The 23444-nt window shown below is 59.1% G+C and overlaps 1 protein-coding gene across 2 annotated transcripts in view; it reads right to left on the minus strand.

Annotated features, from left to right (window-relative positions):
* Nucleotides 1–17672, minus strand: part of GFPT1 (glutamine--fructose-6-phosphate transaminase 1) — a 59873-nt gene extending 42201 nt beyond the window's left edge. For both annotated transcript variants that reach the window (XM_054174875.1, XM_054174874.1), the window contains exons 1-2: nt 17574–17672; nt 449–556 (exon numbers count right to left, since the gene is read on the minus strand). In XM_054174875.1, coding sequence (XP_054030850.1) covers nt 449–556; nt 17574–17580 — 115 coding nt within the window. In that variant the 5' untranslated portion in view covers nt 17581–17672. The remainder of the gene's footprint in view (nt 1–448; nt 557–17573) is intronic.
* Between the last annotated feature and the right edge of the window lie 5772 nt (nt 17673–23444).

The following is a 23444-nucleotide window of genomic DNA, read 5'->3' on the forward strand; positions in this document are numbered from 1 at the left end:
GGGCACACTGCTGGCTCATGTTTAGGCAGCTGTCAATCAGCACCCCCAGGTCCCTCTCTGTTTGGCAGCTCTCAGCCACTCTGACCCCAGCCTGTAGCTCTGCCTGGGGTTGCTGTGGCCAAAGTGCAGCCCCTGGCACTTGTTGAATGCCATCCTGTTGGCCTCTGCCCATCTGTCCAGTCAGTTGAGGTCCCTCTGCAGAGCCCTTCTGCCCTCTAACTGACCAACATCTGCCCCCAGCTTGGTGTCATCTGCAAACTTGCTGATGGCTGACTCACTCCCCTCATCCAGATCACCAGTGAAGATATTAAAGAGCAAGGCCAGGCTGGCTTTCAGCTTTCTTCAAAAGCAGAAGACAGCAGAAACCACTCACAGCCATCACCAAAATAATCCTTTACAGGCTAAAATGAAATGAAGCCCAGGAGCCCTCATGGCAGGAGGGAGCTACCTGCAGAGTCATAGCCTCTGTACTCCAGGCGCTGGAGCCCTTTGATGAGGGTCTCCAGGATCTCCCGGCGTGTCCTGGGCACATGGTAGTTCAGGTAAGCAAAGATGCCTGCAGGGGGAAAAAAACCAGAATCTTGTTAACAAAATCACAGCTGAGGAAACCCTGCACCTGCCTCCTGCTTAGTGTGGGCACCCCAGCAGGCCTGGAGCCAAGAAACCCTTCCCCGGAGGTGCTCCAGGCCAGGCTGGATGAGGCCTTGAGCAGGCTGGGCTGGTGGGAGGGGTCCCTGCCCATGGCAGGGGGCTGGAGCTGGATGAGCTTTGTGGTCCCTTCCAGCCTTCTGTGGATCTCAGAACCCCTGGCAGGGAGGCACCACTGAACTCACAGCTTGTCCTCATCCCACCTGAGATCCCCTGAAGAAGACATCACCAACACCTGAGACTGAAACAGAGCACTGAGAGCCAGCAGCCTTCCCACCACGCTGAAGGCAACCAAGCAGGACAAGCCTGGGTGTGATGGGAGGAAGAACTGACACAGGGACTGGATCCACAGAATCACAGAAGGGTAGGGGTTGGAAGGGACCTTGACAGATCATGAACTCAACCCCCTGCCAGAGCAGGATCAGCAGGGCAGGGCACACAGGAGCACATCCAGGTGGATCTTCAAAGTCACCACAGAAGGAGACTCCAAAACCTCTCTGGACAGCCTGCCCCAGGCCTCCAGCACCCTCCCACCAAACAAGTTTCTCCTCAGGCTGAGGTGGAACCTCCTGGGCTCCAGCTTGTGTTCATTGTTCCTTGTCCTGTCACTGGGCACCACCAACCAGAGCCTGGCACCTTCATCCTGACCCCCACCCCTCAGATACTGACAGATGTTGATCAGATCCCTCTCAGCCTTCTCCTCTCCACACCAAACAGCCCCAGGGCTCTCAGTCTTTCATCACAGCAGAGATGTCCAAGTTTCTTCATCATCCTCATAGCCTGCCCTGGCCTCTCTCCAGCAGGTCCCCTGTCTCTCTTGAGCTGGGGAGCCCCAAAGTGGACACAGAATTCCATGCATGGATCACAAACCTCCATACATGACAGAATGAACTGTCAGGAGACAACAGAACAGGAACAGGACAGAAAGCTAACTGCTCCAGAGGAAGAACTCCAGGCTCACACACTCTGAGCTCTGCACACCGAGGAACCAGCACAAGGAATCCTTCCTTGAACAGATTCCTCCAAGTTCCTCCCACAAACTCAGTAAGAAAAATAAATGAATGAATTCAATCATCATTTAACTCCTGCAAGCCAACAAAACCTCAGGAGAACTCAGCTCTTTGTCCTGCAGCTTGCAAAGGAAGCTGAATTGTTGCTTTGTGTCTTTAAGCAGTGATGAGGACACAGCAGCCCCCAGCTCTGCAGCCCTCCACAGCTCTGTTCCAGAAGGATTTCCTCTGGGGCCAGCCTGAAGCAGCAGCACCAGAAGACAGTCACAGGATGCTGGAAATATCTGTACTGGGAATCTACCACTTCAGCCTAGCAGCTTACAGGAGAAAAATAGCTGTGGGATGTGTCATAGAGTGGCTTAGGTGGGAAGGGACCTCAGAGCTCATCTGCGTCAACTCATGGGCAGGGACACCTCTCAACTAGCCCAGATTCCTCAAGGCCTCATCCAGCCTGGCCTTCAACATCCCCAGGCAGCCTGTGCCAGACTCTCACCACCCTCACACTGAAGAGCTTCTTCCTCAGCTCCACTCTAACCCTGCTCTGCCTCAGCTTTAAACCATTCCCCCTTGGCCTAGCTCCAGACACCCTCAGGAAAAGTTCCTCTGCAGCCTCCCTGCAGGCTGCCTTCAGCTACTAGAAAGCAGCTCTAAGGTCCCCCTGGAGTCTTCTCTTCTCCAGGCTGAACACCCCCAGCACACTGCACTATACCTGCTTCTCAAAAATGAAAGAAATCAGCAAATTTATCTGTGTAGATTGCTGGCAGGCACCTGAAGCATTACTGGAGGGAGCACCAGGCAGGAGCTAACTTGTCCTGCCCTGCTGCTGCCACCTCCTGATGGCATCTGCTCAGCCTGAAGCCTGTAGGTTCCTCTAGCTACACAGGATCACAGAATTGTCAGGGCTGGAGGGGATCTCAAGGCTCAGCCACTTCCAACCCCCTGCCATGGGCAGGGACACCTCACACTACAGCAGGTTGCTCACAGCCACATCCAGCCTGGCTGCAAACACCTCCAGGCAGGAGGCTTCCACCACCTCCCTGGGCAACCTGTGCCAGGCTCTCACCACCCTCCTGGGGAACAACTTCTCCCTGACATTCAATTTGAATCTCTCCACTTCTAGTTTTGCTTCACCCCTCCCAGTCCTATCCCTCCCTGACACCCTGCAAAGTCCCTCCCCAGCTTTCCTGTAGCCCCCTTCTGATACCTGGGGAGGGTGAGGTCCTCTTCCCCAGACCCTGCAGTCACAGCTCCAAGCCCCATGGACAGAACACAGACAGCAGGCAGCAGCCTCTGCTGTATCTCCAAAGCCTCCTCTGAAGGATACTTTCCTCCAGCTCCAAACCTTCCTTCCCCACCCTTCTGGCAAAGCCCTCCAGTTTGAGGCACTTTAGCCACTTTGTTTCCCAAAAGTGCACATTCTGCAGGCAAACTGCAACCTCCCTGGTCACAAGTGAGCTGGCTCCAGAGAGCTGTCCTCCAGCATGAGGGATGGCACCTTCCAGCTCCATCCAATGCCCCAGACCCTTTAAATGCCTTCCAGGTCTCCCAGCAGGGGCACAGACAGACTGCTCTGTGAGCAGGCAGCTGGAGGAGCCTCTCCTCTCCATGCCCACCAGACAGCCAAGCAGCAGCTCCACCACAGACAGAAATGCTCAGCGTGGGCAGAGGAAACCAGCAGAGACATCACCAGAAAGGCAGGCAGGGCTCCAGCAGGGTCTGACCCCCAAAGGTCCAAGCATGCAGTGGAAGCTGCTTCAGGAGGTGTAATTACAGCCAGCAGGAGCAGCTGAGGGAGGAGGCTGCTCACAGTTTCCAGATGAGCTCAGCCCTCTCTCCATGGTTTCCACACCTTGGAAGCACACACCAAGGGTCCCCAGCCCACCCAAATCCCAGAGCCTTCCCAGCAGCTCCTCAGCTGTGCCAACCATCAGCTCCCCAGAGGCAACTCCAACCTCTGTGCCCCTCAAGGTGCTATGAGACAACCCCAGCATGCCAGGATGGAAGGGACCCCAGGGACCATCTGCTCCAACCTCTCTGGGTGCTGGGGCACTGGGAAGGAGCTGACCCAGCAGCCTGCCAAGCTCAGTCTCCAACTGCCCAGTGCAGGGGACTGCCCTGCTTCCCTTGGGAGATGATTCCAGTCTCCAACTATCCCCAGGGGCAAACATTTCCTTCTGGACTCCAGTGGGAATGTCCCCAGTCATAGAATCCTGGAATGGTTTGGGCTGGAAGGGATATCCAAAGGCCATCCAGCCCCATCCCCCTGCAGTGAGCAGGGACATCCTCCCCCTGTACTCTGTGTAGTTCCCCATCTCCCTTTGTCTTTTCCATGGGATCCTTGGAAACAGGGAGTCTCCATCCTCATGTCCTGCTCCACAGCAACAAGGTCTCCTCTAACCCTGCTCAAGGCTGTGCAGTGGCCCAGCCAGTCCCACTCCAACACACAGCTCCCAAGCTGTTCCACTAGCACAGCACAACACCCACGGCCACTCCAGGGCCTCCCTCCTGGAGCAGGCAGGGACTGCTGACACAGGAAGGTGCTCTGGGGCTTGAAGGTTGGGCTGGGCACGGAGACAGCTCCTGCAAGCCCTCCCCAGGGACAAGCAGCAGGGCCAGAGGCACAAGAGCCTGGCTGAGGGCAGCACAGAGGAAGCCTTCTTCACTGGCAGAGCACTGCACGGAGCAGCCCTGGGGCAGGCTGCCAAGGGTGGCACAGAGCCACTGAGACATCTGGGCAAGGAACTGCCTGGGGAAGGCAGGGTGGGGATGGGCAGAGCAGAGGATTTAGAGGAGACACCAAGCTGGGGAAGGGCCTTGGAGTGTGGAGCAGCTGAGGGAGCTTGGGCTGTTCAGTCTGGAGAAGAGGAGGCTGAAGGGAGACCTCACTGCTCTGTACAGCTCCTGAGAGGAGCCTGGAGCCAGGTGGGGGTTGGGCTCACATCCAGTGAGTGACAGGACAAGAGGAAACAGCCTCAGGTTGCCCCAGGTGAGGTGATCTACAAGACTCATGGATGTGGTTTAGTGGTAGTGGCTCAGCAGCAGTGGTGGATTGTGAGCTCTGGGTGAGTGCTTGGAATTGGGGATCTCAAAGGTCTCTTCCTGCCTCAACTGTTCTATGGCTCTGTGATAGATGCTGAAGAGGGAGAAGAAAAGAGGGGAGGTGGAGGGGGAAGCACTGGTGGGCTGCTTGGCCACTTGACATGACATGACATCCCATCCCACCCCATCCCCCAAGGCCCTGAGCAACCTGCTCCAGCTGAAGATCACAGAATCACAGAATTGTCAGGGCTGGAAGGGACCTCAAGGCTCAGCCAGTCCCAACCCCCTGCCATGGGCAGGGACACCTCACACCACAGCAGGTTGCTCACAGCCACCTCCAGCCTGGCTGCAAACACCTCCAGGGATGAGGCTCACAGCCTCCCTGGGCAGCCTGTGCCAGGCTCTCACCACCCTCCTGGAGAAGAACTTCTTGTTAACATCCAAACTGAATCTACCCAGACCTATCCCTCCCTGACACCCCAGAAAGTCCCTCCCCAGCCTTCTTGCAGCCCCCTTCAGATACTGGAAGGCCACAATGAGGTCTCCTGGGAGCCTTCTCCTCTCCAGCCTGCACAACCCCAACTCCCTCAGTCTGTCCTCACAGCAGAGCAGCTCCAGCCCTCTGCTCCTCCTCCTGGCCCTGCTCTGGACACCTTCCAGCACCTCCAGATCCTGCCTGGCACAGAGGCTCCAGAACTGGACACAGAGCTGCAGCTGGGGTCTCAGCAGGGTGAAGTAGAAGAGATGTCCCTGCTCACTACTCACTGCAGGGGTCTGGCCTGAATGACCTCTCAGGGTCCCTTCCCAACCAGAGCAGTCTGTGAGTCTGTGGTCTTGGCTGCTCAGCAGCACTCCCAGGTGTCTCCAACAGCAGCTCCCCATGGCACATGCAAGCAGCCCTCTTGGTGCCCTCCTGGTGCCCAAGGGACAGCAGCTGACACCCAGGGGACACCTCCAGGCACACAAGCACACGAACCCCAACATGCTTCCAGGCTGCATTTGGAAGAAGGAAAATTTGCCATGCCTGGGAGGGCTCAGCTCAGTGGCCCTGCAGGACACTCAGCACATGTCCCCTCCTGGACACTCCACCAACACATCAGGGACAGGGAGAACAGACACAGCCTGGACACCACGAGGGCCCCCATGGGCATACTACAGCCTCAAAGCCACTGGAGGGCACTTGCACAGCACTCTCCACACAGGCATTTGGTGCCCCAGCAAAGCCACTACAGTCATGGCATGTTAGGGGTTGGGAGGCACCTCCAGAGCTCATCCAGCCCAACCCCCTGCCAGAGCAGGGCCACCCAGGGCAGGGCACACAGGAACACAGCCAGGTGGGTCCTGAGTGTCTCCACACAAGGAGATTCCACAGCCTCTCTGGGCAGCCTGCTCCAGGCCTCCAGCACCCTCACACCAAACAGGTTTCTCCTCATGCTGAGGTGGAACCTCCTGGGTTGCAGCTTGTAGCCTTTGCTCCTTGTCCTGGACACCAGCCCTCAGCTATCTACAGACACTGCTGAGATCCCTTCCCAGCCTGGGCACAACTACCAGGCAGAAATTTGGGTTCCCTTCACAAAATCCTTCTGTGCCTGTGAACTGATTCCCCTCAGTCTCCATCCTGCTTCTGGGGCCAGGATGGTGACTTACTCTGACCACAGAAACAGCTTCAGACCAGAGCCATTTCCCTCTAGGCAGAGCTGAGTGTGGGCAGCTTTGTTAAACCTGACCCCACAGCAGGCAGAGGCTTCTCAAATGATCCTCTCTGCATATTTCAACAAGTTCAGTCACACCTGAACTAAAAGGTAAACTCCAAGCCACACCTGCAGTCCTTGTCACAGCTGATAGCTGCCAGCAGGGCACAACTGAGCACTGAGTGGGCACACAGCAGAGGCAACCCAGCAGTGCCCTGCTGCAGCCCTGCAGGCAGCTGTGTGCTGGGCAGCAGGGCAGGAGAGAGGACTCTGCCCCTGGGCTCTGCTCTGCTCAGACCTCACCTCCAGTCCTGCCTCCAGCTCTGGTGTCCCCAGCAGGAGAAGGACACAGAGCTGTGGAGTGAGGCCAGAGGAGGCCACAGAGATGCTCCAAGGGCTGCAGCAGCTCTGCTGGGAGCACAGGCTGAGGGAGCTGGGGCTGTGCAGCCTGCAGAGGAGAAGGCTCCAGGGGGACCTCAGAGCTGCCTGCCAGGACCTGAAGGGATCCTGCAGCAAGGCTGCAGAAGAACTTTTGCTGAGGGGGTCTGGAACCAGGCCAAGGGGGAATGGTTTGGAGCTGAGGCAGAGCAGGGTTAGAGTGGAGCTGAGGAAGAAGTTGTTCATTGTGAGGGTGGTGAGAGCCTGGCCCAGGCTGCCCAGGGAGGCTGTGGCTGCCTCCTGCCTGGGGGTGTTTCAGGCCAGGCTGGATGAGGCCTTGAGCAGCTGAGTGTAGCTGAGAGCTGTCCCTGCCCATGGCAGGGGTTTGGAGGAGATGATCTCAGGTCCCTCCAGCCTGAGCCATTCCAGGATTCTGCCTGTAGGTCCCCTGCAGACAGTGAAATGCAGCTCTGAGCTCTCCCTGGAGCCTTCTCTTCTCCAGGCTGAACAGCCCCAACTCTCCCAGCCTGTCCCCACTGCAGAGGTTCTCCAGCCTCTGATCATCTTGGTGGCCTCCTCTGGACCCTCTCCATCAGCTCCAGCTCTCTTGTGCTGAGGGCCCACAGCTGGACCCAGCCCTGCAGGGGAGGTCTCCCCAGAGCAGAGGGGCAGGATCCCCTCTCTCCATCTCTGGCCACATTGCTTTGGATGCCGCCCAGGCTGCCCTTGGCCTTCTGTGCTGCCAGTGCTCATTGCTGGCTCCTGCCCAGCTTCTCCCCCACCAGCACCCCCAAGTCTCTGCAGGGCTGCTCCCAACCTCAACACCCCCAGGCTGGACTAATACCAAGAACTGCCCTGACCTAGGGGCAGGACCTTGCCTTTAGCCTTACTGAACCTCCTGAGGTACTCCTCAGCCACCTCTCCAGCCTGTCCAGGGCTCTCTGGGTGGATTCCACCCTTCAGCCTTATCAGTTGCTCCACTCAGCTTGGTGTCACCTGCAGAGGCTGCCTCAATCCTCTGGCTACAGAGGCTGCTGAGCAGCACTGCTCCCAGCCCAGAGCCTGGAGAAGCTGCCTGTGAGCCACACACTGTGCAGAGGAGAAGGCAGCTGAGCAGATGCAGAGCTCACCTTAGAACTGGGGGGAAATGAAATGGAACTGGAGTCATGTGGGAAAGTGATGCATAATTAATGCAAAACCATGGAACAAAAGGGCTGCTGACAGCCAACACAAACCCTCCTGGATGCATGGCTTCATCTGCAAGCTAAAAAGCACACCTTGGAAGGCTGACCTCCCATTTCTGGCACTTGACTTCCATGTCAATAGGATTTATTTACTGAAGCCTTTCCCAGCACATCCCATTTCCCCTCTGCACACACCCCAGGAGGCCTCCCAGCAGATGAAACCTTCCTGAGAGCCCAGCATCGGCAGGGGCTCTGCCCTAAGGATTGGGTTACTCAGGACTCCCTCAGGCAGCACAGCTTGGCAGCATCTCCACCGTTCAGGACATCTCCTCTGCCCCTGACAGCAGCACTGCTGAGGGGGAAAAAGCCCCAGAGCCCTAGATGCTGCTAACATTCACTGCTCTCAGTGTCCTCCTGGGAAACACTTCCTGCTGCCAGCAGCCACCCAGGGCTCTGCAGATCCACAGTCACAGCATGGCAGGGGTTGGAAGGGACCTCCAGAGAACAGAACTGATTTCCCCCTCAGGCTGCTGGGACCAAGCCCCAGCACCTCCACAGCAGCCTGACACTGCTGCCAGGGCCCAGCAGCTGGACCTGGAGGCTTCTTCTCCTTACCTGTCAGATGGTCTGAGCACAGCAGATGACAGAATCACAGCATGGCAGGGGTTGGAAGGGACCTCCAGAGAGCACCATTCCAGCCCCCTGCCAGAGCAGGGTCCCCCAGGGCAGGGCACACAGAACACATCCAGGTGGGTTTGGAAAGACTCCACACCAGGAGACTCCACAACCTCTCTGAGCAGCCTGCTCCAGGCTCCAGCACCCTCACAACAAACAACTTTCTCCTCATCTTCAGGTGGAACCTCCTGGGCTCCAGCTTGTACCTCTTTTCTTTGTCCTGTCCCTGGGCACCACCAACCAGAGCCTGGCACCTTCATCCCAACCCCCACCCCTCAGATATTGATAGACATTGATCAGATCCCTCTCAGCCTTCTCCTCTCCAGAGCAAACAGCCACAGGGCTCTCAGTCCTGCTTTGTAGAAGAATAGGTTGGGTTGGAAGGGACATTAAAGCTCATCCACTGCCAAGCCCCTGCCATGGGCAGGGACACCTCCCACCAGCACAGCTTGCTCAAGGCCTCATCCAGCCTGGCCTTCAGCACCTCCAGGCAGGAGGCAGCCACAGCCTCCCTGGGCAGCCTGTGCCAGCCTCTCCCCACCCTCACTCTCAACAATTTCTTCCTCATCTCCAGTCTCAGTCCCCCCTCTCCCAGCTCAAAGCCATTGTCCCTCGGCCTGGCACTGTAAGGGACTGGCTGGAATGAACAGGGCTGGTGAGGAGCAGCTGAGGGACCTGGGGGTGTTCAGCCTGCCCCATCCCTGCAAATATTCCAGGTGAGGCTGGATAGGGCTCTGGGCAACCTGATCTAGTGGAGGATGTCCCTGCTGCCTGCAGGGGGTTGGATCAGATGGCCTTTGGAGGTCCCTTCTAACCCAAACCACTCTGTGACCGTGCTCTGGAGCCAGACTTTAGGGCAGGGTTCAGCAGCAGCTTTGGGAGCATTGGTTGATGCTTGGCCCCCACAAGCCTCAAGGCCTTTTCCAGCCTGAACAGTTCAGTGACTGAAGCTTTTGGTCCTGCCTGTGTAACTGGGAAGGGCTGTGCCAGTCAAAGGGCACTCAGGTGACAGCCACATCCCAGGCACTCCAGAGGGGAAGCTCTTTCCACTCCAAAGCTGAACAAAGGATCACTTCATGCAGCTACGGCACGGAGCCTTCCCTGAGGTGCAGCGTGGCACAGAGCTCTACCTCCCAGTTCAGACTACAGAAGCCTTTTCTTCACCCACCAGAGATGTGTCCTTCTCCAGCTCTCAGTGCCTTGTGTTCAAGACTTGCTCAATCCCTCCCTGTGCTGCTATTTAAATCAAATCCCCACGACTCAGGAGATGAAAAGGTATTGGCTGCACGGAGCTTCAAAGCTGCCTGACAGCCTCCAGCAGCAGCTGTGCCACCAAGCCCCAATTTTCCTGTCAAAGAGACAACTCCACTGAAATCACAACAGGCAGTGCCAGCAGCTTGGGTTTGATGGCATCCCAACAGATCCACTCCAAGCCCAGCACAGCCCCATCTGCTGCACCCCTGCCAGCCCAGGGCCAGGTGCTGAAAGCCTGGCACACTGCAAGTCCAAGCAGAAGGTTCCTGAAACCAACCTGCTGTGAATGTCTGGTCCCAAGCAGACCCCAAAGGAGGAGCTTTGGGTTGAGCTCAACTTAAGACAGGAGTGGGTGCAAGTGCTAGCACCACACCTGCCCTCTGGAACTCCTGCTCCAGAGAGAGGAAGCAGTGCAGAACAGAGCACACAACAGACATCCAACTGCACCACTCTGACAAGGTGGCACTCCTCAAGGTCAGACACCTGCTAGCTGAACCCCCAAAGCCCCTCTGAGCTTCACTGCAGCCCAAACTCCCAGCAAGAAGCAGAGAGCAGCAAGCAGGCTGCAGGAACAGGCTCAGAAAACACAACTGCCCTGCCAGGGGCACACTGAGGGGCTGCAGCACCGCAGCAGCAGGAGAGCAGCAATGCTTTGCAACAGCACAGACCACTGCAGCTGGCAGCCTGGCACAGGGCTTTGCACACAGGGGCTGAGAAGCCTTGGTCAGAGCTTCACAGCTTCCCCTGCAGCTCTTGGAGCACAGAGGTCCTGCAGGCATCCCTCTGAAGGGAAAGCACAGAGTGGCTCAGGTTGGAAGGAACCTCAGAGATCATCTTCAACCCCACTGCCATGGGCAGAGACACCTCTCAGCTACACTGCTCAAGGCCTCATCCAGCCTGGCCTTCAACACCCCCAGGCAGGAGGCAGCCACAGCCTCCCCAGGCAGCCTGGGCCAGGCTCTCACCACCCTCACAATGAAGAACTTCTTCCTCAGCTCCACTCTAACCCTGCTCTGCCTCAGCTTCAAACCATTCCCCCTTGGCCTGGCTCTAGACCCCCTCAGCAAAAGTCTCTCTGCAGCCTTCCTGCAGGATCCCTTCAGGTCCTGGCAGGCAGCTCTGAGGTCCCCCTGGAGCCTTCTCCTCTGCAGGCTGCACAGCCCCAGCTCCCTCAGCCTGTGCTCCCAGCAGAGCTGCTGCAGCCCTTGGAGCACCTTTGTGGCCTCCTCTGGCCTCACTCCAACTTCTCTCCTGCTGACTTCCCTTAAAAACCTCCCTGGTGCCCCCCAGCATTCAGCCCCTGGTGAAACTCAGCTCTCTTACACTGATTTTCAATATTCCAGCACAAACTGTGAGCCTTAATGACAGCTCCACACAGAACTCCCTGTGCACAGCTGGGAGATCCTCCTTACCCTGATCCTCACTGTCGCTGGGGGTGTTCAGGGCAAGGCTTGACAGGATGCTTGGTTCCATGGTTTAGTTGGTTGGGCAGTGTTGGATGATAGGTTGGACATGATGATCTCGAAGGTCTCTTCCAACCTGGTTTATTCTATTCTATTCTATTCCCCTCCTGATCTCTGCTGCTGAGAGTGAACCAAATACCTTGGGTGTTGTTTCTTTTCTTCCCTGAGAAGTCATTTTCCCCATGACCTTTTTGCTGCTGGTGTTCCTGTACCTCAGGGCAAGTTGAGAGGCAGATGAAAGGAGTCACCACCTCCAGGTGACACCACAGGATCTGTCCTGGAGCTGTGAAGCTACCCAGGAACAGCTTCTCCTAATCCTTTTCCCAGAGCAGCCTTCAGGCCCAGGTTTGCTCCTGGATTTCCCAGTTCCTTTCTCCCACTCTGGCTCCTGCCAGCTGTGTTCCAGCTGCTGATGTTAGCAGGGCAGCACTTCCAGAGGATCCTTTATGCTGCTGATGGTTATTAGGCCTCAAGTCTTTAACAAATTAGGTGTAGGCTACTAAATATCACAGAGAGAAATTATGGACTGGGAAATGCTCTCAGAATATCCCTCCTTGACCTACAGCAGAGCAGTGATGGCATAAAAGCTCCCCAGGAGCCAGCACTGGTCCCTGGCAGCCCAGAGCCAGCTGAGTGCTGAGCTGCAGCCAGAGCAGGGAGAGCAGCAGCACAGGGAGGGGATTCTGCCCCTCTGCTCTGCTCTGCTCAGCCCCCACCTGCAGCACTGCCTCCAGCTCTGGGCCCCCAGCACAGGAAGGACCTGGAGCTGCTGGAGAGGCTCCAGAGGAGGCCACCAAGGTGATCAGAGGCTGCAGAACCTCCCCTGTGGGGCCAGGCTGGGAGGGTTGGGGCTGTTCAGCCTGGGGAGGAGAAGGCTCCAGGGAGAGCTCAGAGCAGCCTTGCAGTACCTGAAGGGCTCCAGGAGAGCTGGGGAGGGACTTTGGGCAATCATAGTGTCACAGTATCAGTCAGGGTTGGAAGGGACCACAAGGATCAGCTAGTTCCAACCCCCCTGCCATGGGCAGGGACACCTCACACTAGATCAGGCTGGCCAGAGCCTCATCCAGCCTGGGCTTGAACACCTCCAGGGACAGGGCCTCAACCACCTCCCTGCACAACCCATTCCAGGGCTTCACCACTCTCATGGGGAAGAACTTCCTCCTCCCCTCCAGCCTGAATCTCCCCACCTCCAGCTTCATTCCATTCCCCCCAAGTCCTATCACTCCCTGAGATCCTGAGCAGTCCCTCCCCAGCCTTCTTGTAGCCCCCTTCAGACACTGGAAGGCCACAATGAGGTCACCTCAGAGCCTTCTCTTCTCCAGACTGAACAGCCCCAACTCCTTCAGTCTGTCCTCACAGGAGAGGTGCTCCAGCCCTCTGCTCATCCTCATGGCCCTGCTCTGGACACCTTCCAGCACCTCCAGATCCCTCTTGCAATAGGGGCTCCAGAACTGGAGGCAGTACTCCAGGTGGGGTCTCCCCAGAGCTGAGCAGAGGGGCAGAATCCCCTCCCTGGCCCTGCTGGCCACACTTCTCTTGCTGCAGCCCAGGCTCTGCTTGGCTCTCTGGGCTGCAAGTGCACACTGAGAGCTCCTGGTGAGCTTCTCCTCCCCCAGCACCCCCAAGGCTCTCTCCTCAGGGCTGCTTTCCAGCCAGTCCCTGCCCAGCCTGGATTTGTGCCTGGGATTGCCTCCACCCAGCTGCAGGACCCTGCCCTTGGTCTTGTTGAACCTCCTGAGGTTGGCTTGTGCCCAGCTCTCCAGCCTGCCCAGGTCCCTCTGGATGGATCCCTTCCCTCCAGCTGTCTGCTGCCCCACACAGCTTGGTGTCATCAGCAACCCTGCTGAGGGGGCACTCAGTGCCACTGTCCCTGGCACCCACAAAGATGTTGAACAGGACTGGTCCCTGAGGGACTCTGCTTCTCCCTGGCCTCCACTGGGACATGGACAATTGACAAGGGCTGGGAGTGCCAGGATGAGAGACAAAGGCTTTGAGCTGGAAGAGGGGAGACTGAGACTGGAGAGGAGGAAGAACTTGTTGAGTGAGGGTGGGGAGAGCCTGGCACAGGCTGCCCAGGGAGGCTGTGGCTGCCTCTTGCCTGGGGGTGTTGAAGGCCAGGCTGGCTGAGGCCTGGAGCAAGCTGTGCTGGTGGGAGGTGTCCCTGCCCATGGACAGGATGAGCTTTGAGGCCCTTTCCAACCCAAACCACTCTGTGCATCTCTGGCAAGGTCTAACACAGGACACTACCCATGGTGCTGAACCAAGCCCCAGGACCAAGGCTCCCATCCTGCTGGGGCAGGCTCCCAGCATTTGCTGCTCAGAGTTTCAGGGAGGGATAGATGGCACCAAGCCCCATGTGCAGAGCCAGCCCCAACCCTGCCCCCCTCAGCTGCTCAGAATCTGTCCTTCAGTTCACCAGGTCTGTGCTGGGCAAAAGGCAAAGCAGGAGAGCCCCCCCCAAGTGAAGACCCACATGTGCCCATGGGATGCAGCTTGCACACACTGCTGAGGGTGGCAGGATTGCTGCTGCCCACACAACCTGGCCACCACTGCAGGCCCAAGAGCTGCTGCTCCTCAGAGACACAACCCCTGGGCTGTGCAGATGGTGTCTGGGGGGGACAGGGGCAGTCCCCACTGAGGTACCTGCAACCCTACAGCCTGAAGCCTGAGTCTTTCTTAAGCCTCTTCTTATCTTCAGCCAGCAGCAACACCAGAGCTGAGCTCTGCAGGCCCTTCCCATGTCCTCAGAAGGAGCTGTGGCAGGGGACAGGGTCACTGATTTACAGAGCAGTCCCTTCAGCCTGGCCACCCTGACAAACCTGTTTCCCAAACTGCTCCAGAGGTGCCATGGAACTGGTTTGGTGCATTCAGACCTAAGCACACCCAGCTCAGAGCTGGTCTGCAAACTGCAGGACACAGAGAACAGAACTGATTTCCCCCTCAGGCTGCTGGGACCAAGCCCCAGCACCTCCACAGCAGCCTGACACTGCTGCCAGGGCCCAGCAGCTTCTTCTCCTTACCTGTCAGATGGTCTGAGCACAGCAGATGACAGAATCACAGCATGGCAGGGGTTGGAAGGGACCTCCAGAGAGCACCATTCCAGCCCCTGCCAGAGCAGGGTCCCCCAGGGCAGGGCACACAGGAGCACATCAGTGTGGGTCTTCAAAGTCACCACAGAAGAGACTGCACAACCTCTCTGGGCAGCCTGCCCCAGGCCTCCAGCAGCCTCACAACAAACAACTTTCTCCTCAGGCTGAGGTGGAACCTCCTGGGCTCCAGTTTGTGCTCATTGGTCCTTGTCCTATCCCTGGGCACCACCAACCAGAGCCTGGCACCTTCATCCTGACCCCCACCCCTCACATATTGACAGACATTGATCAGATCCCTCTCAGCCTTCTCCTCTCCACACTGAACAGCCCCAGAGCTCTCAGCCTGTCTCCACAGCAGAGCTGTTCCAGTCCCTTCATCATCCTCATTGCCTCCATTGGCCTCTCCCCAGCAGGTCTCTGTCTCTCTTGACCTGGGGAGCCCAGAACTGGACCCAGGATTGCAGCTGTGGTCTCAGCAGGGCAGAGCAGAGGGGCAGCAGAACCTCCCCAGCCCTGCTGGCCACACTCTCCTTGCTGCCCCCCAGGATCCCCTTGGCTCTCTTGGCCCCCAGGGCACTTTGCTGTCCCACGCAGAACCTGCTGCCCACCAGCACCCCAAGGTCTTTCTCCATGGAGCTGCTTCCCAGCAGGGCAGCTCCTGAGCTGTCCTGGTGCCTGCTGCTGTTCCTGCCCAGATGCAGGACCCTGCACTTGTCCTTATTGAACCTCCTGAGGTTCTCCTTCCCCCAGCTCTCAGCCTGTCCATCTCTTGTTGGATGGCAGCACAGCCTGAGGGGTGCCAGCCACCCCTCCAGGTGGGTTCCATCACTGCTGCTGACAGGACTTCCTAGGGTGGCACTCATGGAGACCTGCACAGCAGATCATCAGCACCTTGGAAGCACTGCCTTGGGAACTCCCCAGCCTTGAAACAGTCACAGAGAGAGCTGAACCACAGAATGCTAGAGGCTGGAAGGGACCTCCACAGACCATGGAGTCCAAGCCCCCTGCCAGAGCAAGGATGCCAGCCCAGTCACCACCTCTCCACCTGAGATGAGCTGGGAGGAGATCTGAACACAGGCATGGGCTCACCAGAGAGCATGGCAAGGCAAAGCTGCATCTACCCTGACTCACAATCCCAGCACAGAAACCTTCTCAACACAGCTGCCCAGAGCTTGTGGAGGCCACTGCATGAGAAGCCAAGATACAGACTACAGTCACTGGAGTCAAGCTTGATGGGGCCCTGAGCAAGCTGATCTGCTTGGAGGTGTCCCTGCCCACTGCAGGGCTGTTGGACAAGAGGACCTCCAAGGGTCCTTTCCAACCTGATGCACTCTGTGAGCCAGCTGAGCCTTGTCAGTGTGTGTGGGGCAGCTGTGCCCACTTATGACACTCACAGGAGTGGGAGGGCAGTGCCCTGCTCCGCTCCCCTTGCTCCACTGTTGGCCTCTGCTGCTGCTCCATGAAGAAGGCCAAAGCCAAGGCCCCCATCCCTCCTACCCTCTGCTCACCAGCTGGGCCACGCTGGCCTCTGCCATTCCTCAGCTCCTGCCAACCACAAGAGTTCTGTGGCTGCACCCTGGGGCTCAGCTCTGCTGCTGGTCCCTGCTAAACCCTTCTCTGTCTTCAGCCAGGAGCCTGAGGAGCTCCTCCACTGCCATCATTGATGCACTCAGCTGCTGCTCTCCTGGCTGGTCCCCACAGGCTGTATCTCTGGCTCCCAGAGCAGCAAGGTCACAGAGCAAACCACCCTTCAGTGTTCTTCTGAGTGCTTCATGGAATGCTTCAGCATCCAAGAGGAGCTTTGCTGATAGCAAACACATCAAAGCTTAGATGTGAGAGTGTGTTGAGGCCCCACAGCCTGCTCAGGGCTTATCTCAGCCCAAGACAAAGAGCAGAATGTTCACGCTGTCCATTCCAGAGGCTGGATCTCAAGCAAGGCACCCAAGCCATCCTCCTTCTTGCAGCCAGCTATTTATAATCACAATTATCCCTTCTGTTCCAGGCTCTGCTCCACTTTTTTCTTCTAAAACACATTTAACAGTGTGTTAAATGCAAGCTGCAGGGTGACCTTCTGGTTGCCTCTCCACAGCCTTGACAGGTTGAAGGTGATGCTGGTTGAACCTCACCAAGACCAGGAGAGAAAGGGCAACCTGCACACTGCCTGGCACACCCAGCACCCCGCAGGGCTTGCACCTAAAGAGCACAGAATGAGCAGAAGGCAATGTGGAAAGGCAAAGAAGCAGCCAAGAGATCGCTGCTGGGGACACCTCCACGTGAAGACGTGAAGCCGACGTGACGCAGAGAAAGGGGAAGAGAAGGGATCAGTCACACTTCTTTGTCCAGAGGATGAGGAACAGCAACTGCTCCAACACAGCAAACAGCAGGGCAAAGCACCCAAATGCCCGTGGGGAGCGAGCTGGGCTGGGCTGTGCTCAAGGCATGTGTCCAGCACCGGGGGATGGTCAGGCTGGGATGAACTGGTGCCCCACGGGCACTCCTGAGCCACCTTTCAACCAGTTTACCTCACCGCCCGCACTGTGAAGCCTGAAGCAAGGTGTGAGTGTCCCCTCCAGGAGCCAGGATGCCTTCAAAACGCCAATCACCGGCACCTCCCAGCTGCGAGGGGAGCGGCGGCTCCGAGAGGCGCGGAGCCGCTGCCGGCCACGCTGTGTCCCTTCCCCTGGACACCTCCCGCGGCTCCCCGGGGCTCAATCGCCCCTCGATCCTAACCTCCCACTCCCGGACTTCCCCGGCCGCCCGCGGCTGCCGCCGTGCCCAGCACCGCCCCCGGAACCGACCCCACCGGCACCCCCGTGGCTGCTGCACCGGGGGACAGCCCCCGCTCGGCGCCGCCTCGTTCCCCGCGGCCCCCGGGGCCTTTGCAGCGGCCCCACTCGCAGGGAATTCCAGGAGGCTTCCCCTTCCGAGCCGCCTGCCCCCGAGCAGCGACCGCGGAGCGCGGCGCCGGCGCTGACATCTGCGGCTGAGGGCCCCGGGCCCCTCCGAGCCGCAGCGCAGGAGCGGCCGGGCCCCGGTGCGCAGGGGCGGCAGACCCCCGCCGCCCGGGAGCCCCTCCCGCCGCCGCGGGACGCTCAGCCGGCTCCGGCGCGGCGCCGCCGGGCTGCCCCGGGCCCGCTCTTACCGCACATGGTGCCTCGGTCGGCGGCCGCGCTGGCTCTGCGCGCCGGGGCCGTGCCCCCCGCCCGCCCCCCGCCGCCGGGGCCGAGCGCGCAGCCGCTCCGCCCACAGCGCCATTGGCCGCCGCCGGCCGCCCCGCCCCCGCCCCGCCCCCGCCCCGGGACGTGGCAGCCGCAGCTGTGCCGGCAGGGAGGGACCGGCAGGGAGGGACCGGCCGCGGCCCGGGCGCGGGGGGGTGACAAAGCCTTCCCCCGGGCCGGAGCTGCGCGGCCCCCGCAGCGCTGTGGGTGACAGCCCCGCGGCCCGGGAACGGCGCTCGGCTGCCCCGGGAGGGTTCCCGGGGCTCAAGGTGCGGCCCAGGAGGTGCGCCCGGGGCACAGCCTCGACAGCGCCGAGGGGCAGCACAGGCGGGGCTGGCCCCAGGCAGGCAGCCTTTGGAGAGGCCCCGAGAACGGAGGCTTGAGCTTGGCCGGGCAGGGGTGAGCCCGCAGCACCCTCGGGCTCCTGCACCCCCAGGACATGACCCACATCCCCCCGAAAACCCCACAGCAGGGCACACCCCCCCTGTGACCCAGCTCTGTACCCCCCAGCAGGGCACACCCCCCCTGTGACCCAGCTCTGTACCCCCCAGGACACACACCCCCTGTGACCCAGCTCTGTACCCCCCCAGCAGGACACAGATCCCCTGTGACCCAGCTCTGTACCCCCCAGCAGGACACAGATCCCCTGTGACCCAGCTCTGTACCCCCCAGCAGGACACAGATCCCCTGTGACCCAGCTCTGTACCCCCCAGCAGGACACAGATCCCCTGTGACCCAGCTCTGTACCCCCCAGCAGGACACACACCCCCTGTGACCCAGCTCTGTACCCCCCAGCAGGACACAGATCCCCTGTGACCCAGCTCTGTACCCTCCAGCAGGACACACACCCCCTGTGACCCAGCTCTGTACCCCCCAGCAGGACACAGATCCCCTGTGACCCAGCTCTGTACCCCCCAGCAGGACACACACACCCCCTGTGACCCAGCTCTGTACCCCCCAGCAGGACACACACTCCTGTGACCCAGCTCTGTACCCCCCAGCAGGACACACACCCCCTGTGACCCAGCTCTGTTACCCCCCAGCAGGACACACACACACCCTGTGACCCAGCTCTGTTACCCCCCAGCAGGACACACACACCCCCTGTGACCCAGCTCTGTACCCCCCAGCAGGACACACACCCCCTGTGATCCAGCTCTGTACCCCCCAGGACACACACCCCCTGTGACCCAGCTCTGTACCCCCCAGCAGGACACACACTCCCTGTGACCCAGCTCTGCACCCTCACAGCAGCTCTGTACCCCTCAGCAGGGCACACACATCTCTCCCCAAACCAGGTTCCTGAAGGGGGACTCTCCTCCCTGCTCCATCAGACACCCACTCAGAAGCAGGATGAAGGAAGCATCAAGATGAACCTCCAGGGCAGCGTGGGGTGGCCAAAGCAGCACCACTCCTGCTCTGCCCAGCCCAGATGCTGTCCCTGTGCAGCCACCACCACCACTGCCTGAGAGCCAAAGGCCGCCCAAAGCATCAGAAAAACTCTGCTGGCTGCATGCTGACCCTAAAAACTCAGCAGATTGCCTTCAAAAGCCCAGAAAGTGATGCTGGTGTGCAAAGAACCAGGCCAGAGGAGATCCTGGACTTGCTGTGAGGAGAGCACAGAGAGCAGCAGGAAGGTCAGGGACTGAGGACACCACAGCTGGCAGCCAGCTCCCCTGGGCTGTGCCTCCGTGCTGCCCTGCTCCGTCCCGGGACTGGCTCCTGCAGAGCAGTGACCTGGAACAGAGCTGCTCAGGGCTCTGCTTCCCTCTGCCAGCTGTGGGGTGGAGCAGGGCTGGCTCCAGGGCTGAGCTTTCCCCACTTCCACATCTTCCATGAGGAGGTGGAGGGCTTGTGGCAGTGGAAAGTGATCTCCTGGGGGAGACAGGAACTATGGAGGACATTGAGGGCTGGAGCAGGGCCAGAGAAGGGCAGCAGAGCTGGGGAAGGGTCTGGAGAACAGGGCTGGGGAGGAGCAGCTGAGGGAGCTGGGGGGGTTGAGGCTGGAGCAGAGGAGGCTGAGGGAGAGCTCATTGCTCTCTGCAGCTCCTGAGAGGAGGCTGGAGCCAGGTGGGGGCTGGGCTCTGCTCCCAAGGAACAAGGCACAGGATGAGAGGCAATGGCCTGAAACTGTTCCAGGGGAGGTTCAGGTTGGAGATGAGGACAAAATCCTTTGCTGCAGGAGTGGTCAGGGATGGCCCAGGCTGCCCAGGGAGGTGGTGGAGTCCCCATGGCTGGAGGTGCTCCAGGGCCCTGTGGCCATGGCAGCTGGGGCCATGGTTTGGTGTCCATGCTGGGGTTGAGTCAATGGTTGGATTCTTGTCCATGATTCTGTGTCTCACCAACCTCAGCCTCAAAATTTCCTTCCTCAGATCTACTCCAACTCTTCCTCTGTCAGTCTGCAGCCACACACAAAGTTCTGCCACACAGAGGTCAGAGCCCTTGGCAAGCAGGCTCCAGCTGTGTGCTCCTCAGCAGAAGGCTGCTGCCCCACACCAGCTGCCCTTGAGGGCTGGGCTGCTGCTGGCTCACACCAGGCCCTGCAGCACTATCAGAAGGCTTCTCTGTAGACAAACTACCTCATGAGGCTTGGGCTGAGTCACATCCTGCCCCAGGCACGTGTCCACCTGGCAGCAGCCTGGAGATGACAACTTCTGAGGGCTGCAAGCAGCCTCTGCTCTGAAGGGGAGGTAGGAAACACAGAGGGGATTTGTGTCTCTGCCCAGCATGGGTGCAAGCAGGAGTGGCTGAAGGGCAGGCTGGGGGGCTGCACAGCAGGGATCTCCAGGTCCTTCTTGAACTCAACCACACCACAAGAGCTTGAAGCAGTTGTACCTATTCTAGGTGTAATGACCAGATGCTGTCCTTGGAACTCCACCCCAAGCCCCTAGCACAGCCTCCCAGCCCCCAGCTGGAGCCCTCTTCAAACCTCACCCTACCCCAGGCAGCCAGAGGACACTGTGCTGTCACCTCCCAAGCCTTTCCTGTGCTGTTTGCCTGTGCCCAGGGATGGGAATCACAGAAGGGCAGGGTGGGAAGGGACCTCTAGAGATCATCCAGTCCAAGCCCCTGCCAGAGCAGGGCACCCAGGGGAGTCTGCACAGGAGCACAGCCAGGGGGGGTTGGAAAAGCTCCAGAGCAGGAGACTCCACAACCTCTCTGGGCAGCCTGCTCCAGGCCTCCAGCAGCCTCACAACAAACAACTTTCTCCTCAGGCTGAGGTGGAACCTCCTGGGTTCCTGCTTGTACCTGTTGTACCCTGTCCCTGGGCACCACCAACCAGAGCCTGGCACCTTCATCCTGACCCCCACCCCTCACATATTGACAGACATTGATCAGATCCCTCCCAGCCTTCTCCTCTCCACACTGAACAGCCCCAGGGCTCTCAGCCTTTCTCCACAGCAGAGCTGTTCCAGTCCCTTCATCATCCTCATTGCCTCCATTGGCCTCTCCCCAGCAGGTCTCTGTCTCTCCTGACCTGGGGAGCCCAGAACTGGACCCAGGATTGCAGCTGTGGTCTCAGCAGGGCAGAGCAGAGGGGCAGCAGAACCTCCCCAGCCCTGCTGGCCACACTCTCCTTGCTGCCCCCCAGGATCCCCTTGGCTCTCTTGGCCCCCAGGGCACTTTGCTGTCCCACACAGAACCTGCTGCCCACCAGCACTCCAAGGTCTTTCTCCATGGAGCTGCTTCCCAGCAGGGCAGCTCCTAACCTGTCCTGGTGCCTGCTGCTGATGCAGGAAAGGGGGTTTGGGTGGGGGGAGCAGGCAGGACACCTCTCACCACCAGGGATTCTCCCCCTGCCCCAGACAGAGCTGGGAAGGTTGATACCGAGCTGCTGCTGCTGTGTGCTGATGATCTGCTCACATGGGGCTACCACCAGAGCAGGCCACAGCCTGAGGGCACACAGGGGAGTCTCAAGGTCACAAGATGCTCAGTCTCCAGCCTCACAACACACAGGCAGAACTGGGGTCCTACTGGCACAAATCCAAGCCCCACTGAAAACAAGACTGGAAACAGAAAGCTGGTGTGGGAACTGGACCCCCACTGACCCTACAGGAGATGATCTCTGCCCCACAGGTTCTCTGATACCCAGAAGGGCTGCCTGGCTGCTGCCTTTGGCTCACAGAGAATCACAGACTGCATTGAGTTGGAAGGACCTTAAAGATCATCCAGTTGGGGCTGTTCAGCCTGGAGAAGAGAAGGCTCCAGGGAGAGCTCAGAGCAGCCTTCCAGTACCTGAAGGGACTCCAGGGGAGCTGGGGGGGACTTTGGACAAGGGCTGGGAGTGCCAGGCTGAGGGACAATGGCTTTGAGCTGGGAGAGGGAAGAAGGCTGCAGACTGTTCCAAAGGCCTGCAGGGACAGGACCAGGGGCAATGGTTTGAAATTAAAAAGCAGATTTCGTTTGGATGTGAGGAACAAGGTCTGCACCAGGAGGCTGCTGGAACACTGCAGCAGGCTGCCCAGGGAGGTGGTTGAGGCTCCATCCCTGGAGATATTCAAGGTGAGGCTCAACAAGGCTCTGAGCAACCTGCTCCAGTGGAGGATGTCCCTGCTGAGGGCAGGGGGGTTGGACTGCATGGCCTTTGGGGGTCCATTCCAACCCAAACCATTCCATGCCTTAACTGATCCTGTTCAGGTGGAAATGCACTGGGCAAAGAGGGAAAGGTCCTGGAGGCTCTCAAGCCCTGATGCCCAGAGAAGCCATCTGCTGCAGGAAGGAATGAGCTCCTGCCTGCACAAGCAAACAGAAGTGGCTCTGAAGGCTGCCTGACGTAGTTCAGGGCAGTAAAGATTCCTCCTCCCAAGCTCCCTGCAGCTGGAAGGTGCCCAGCTCTGCCACGTCTGCCCTCAGCCAGCCAGGGCAGCCAAGTCACACCCAGGCTGCTCTGCCCTGCCACTGCAGCAGGAGCAAACAGGATGTGGCAAAGGTAAACACCTGCATTGTCCCTGCCTCTCCTAAGGGGTGCCCACAGCATGGCACAAGCCTCTGGCAGCTGAGAAACCACCTCCTGCAGGTTTAAACTGACCACTACTGCTGCCTGAGCAATTTCACTCCTAAATAAGCTAATTAGTCTCTCTGCTTTCCCAAGCTGATAAGGATCACCAGCTCTGGCCTCCAGAAGAGAGCACTCTGACAGCAAACCATCCACATCCTGCTCCTGCTGCTTTCCCAGCGCCAGGCAGCAGGCAGGGAACTCTCTACAGCTGATGGCAAAGCCACAGCCTCCAAGGCAGGGCTGAGCTTACAGCTCACACCACAGGCAAAGAATGGGTTGGTGTGGAAGGGACCCCAAAGCTCATCCAGTGCCAACTCCCTGCCATGGGCAGGGACACCTCCCACCAGCACAGCTTGCTCAAGGCCTCATCCAGCCTGGCCTTCAGCACCCCCAGGCAGGAGGCAGCCACAGCCTCCCTGGGCAGCCTGTGCCAGGCTCTCCCCACCCTCACTCTCAACAATTCCTTCCTCATCTCCAGCCTCAGTCTCCCCTCTCCCAGCTCCCAGCCATTGTCCCTCAGCCTGGCACTCCCAGCCCTTCTCAAAAGCTCCCCAGGAGGGGTACTGCAATGCTGCTCAGAGGTCTCCCCAGAGCATTCTCTTCTCCCAGCTGAACAGCCCAAATTCTCCAGCCTGTCCCCATGGGGAAGCTGCTGAAGCCTCTGAGCACCATTGTGACCCTCTCTGGTCCTTCTTATGCTACAAGGACCAGAACTGGACATATCAGTTGATATGAGGATGAGGAAGGGGCTGGAACATGTCTGATGAGGAAGGGCTGAGTGACCTAGGGCTGCTTA

The sequence above is a fragment of the Dryobates pubescens genome, chromosome 31 (genome assembly GCF_014839835.1).
Source record: "Dryobates pubescens isolate bDryPub1 chromosome 31, bDryPub1.pri, whole genome shotgun sequence".
In the NCBI taxonomy this organism is placed as follows: domain Eukaryota; kingdom Metazoa; phylum Chordata; class Aves; order Piciformes; family Picidae; genus Dryobates; species Dryobates pubescens.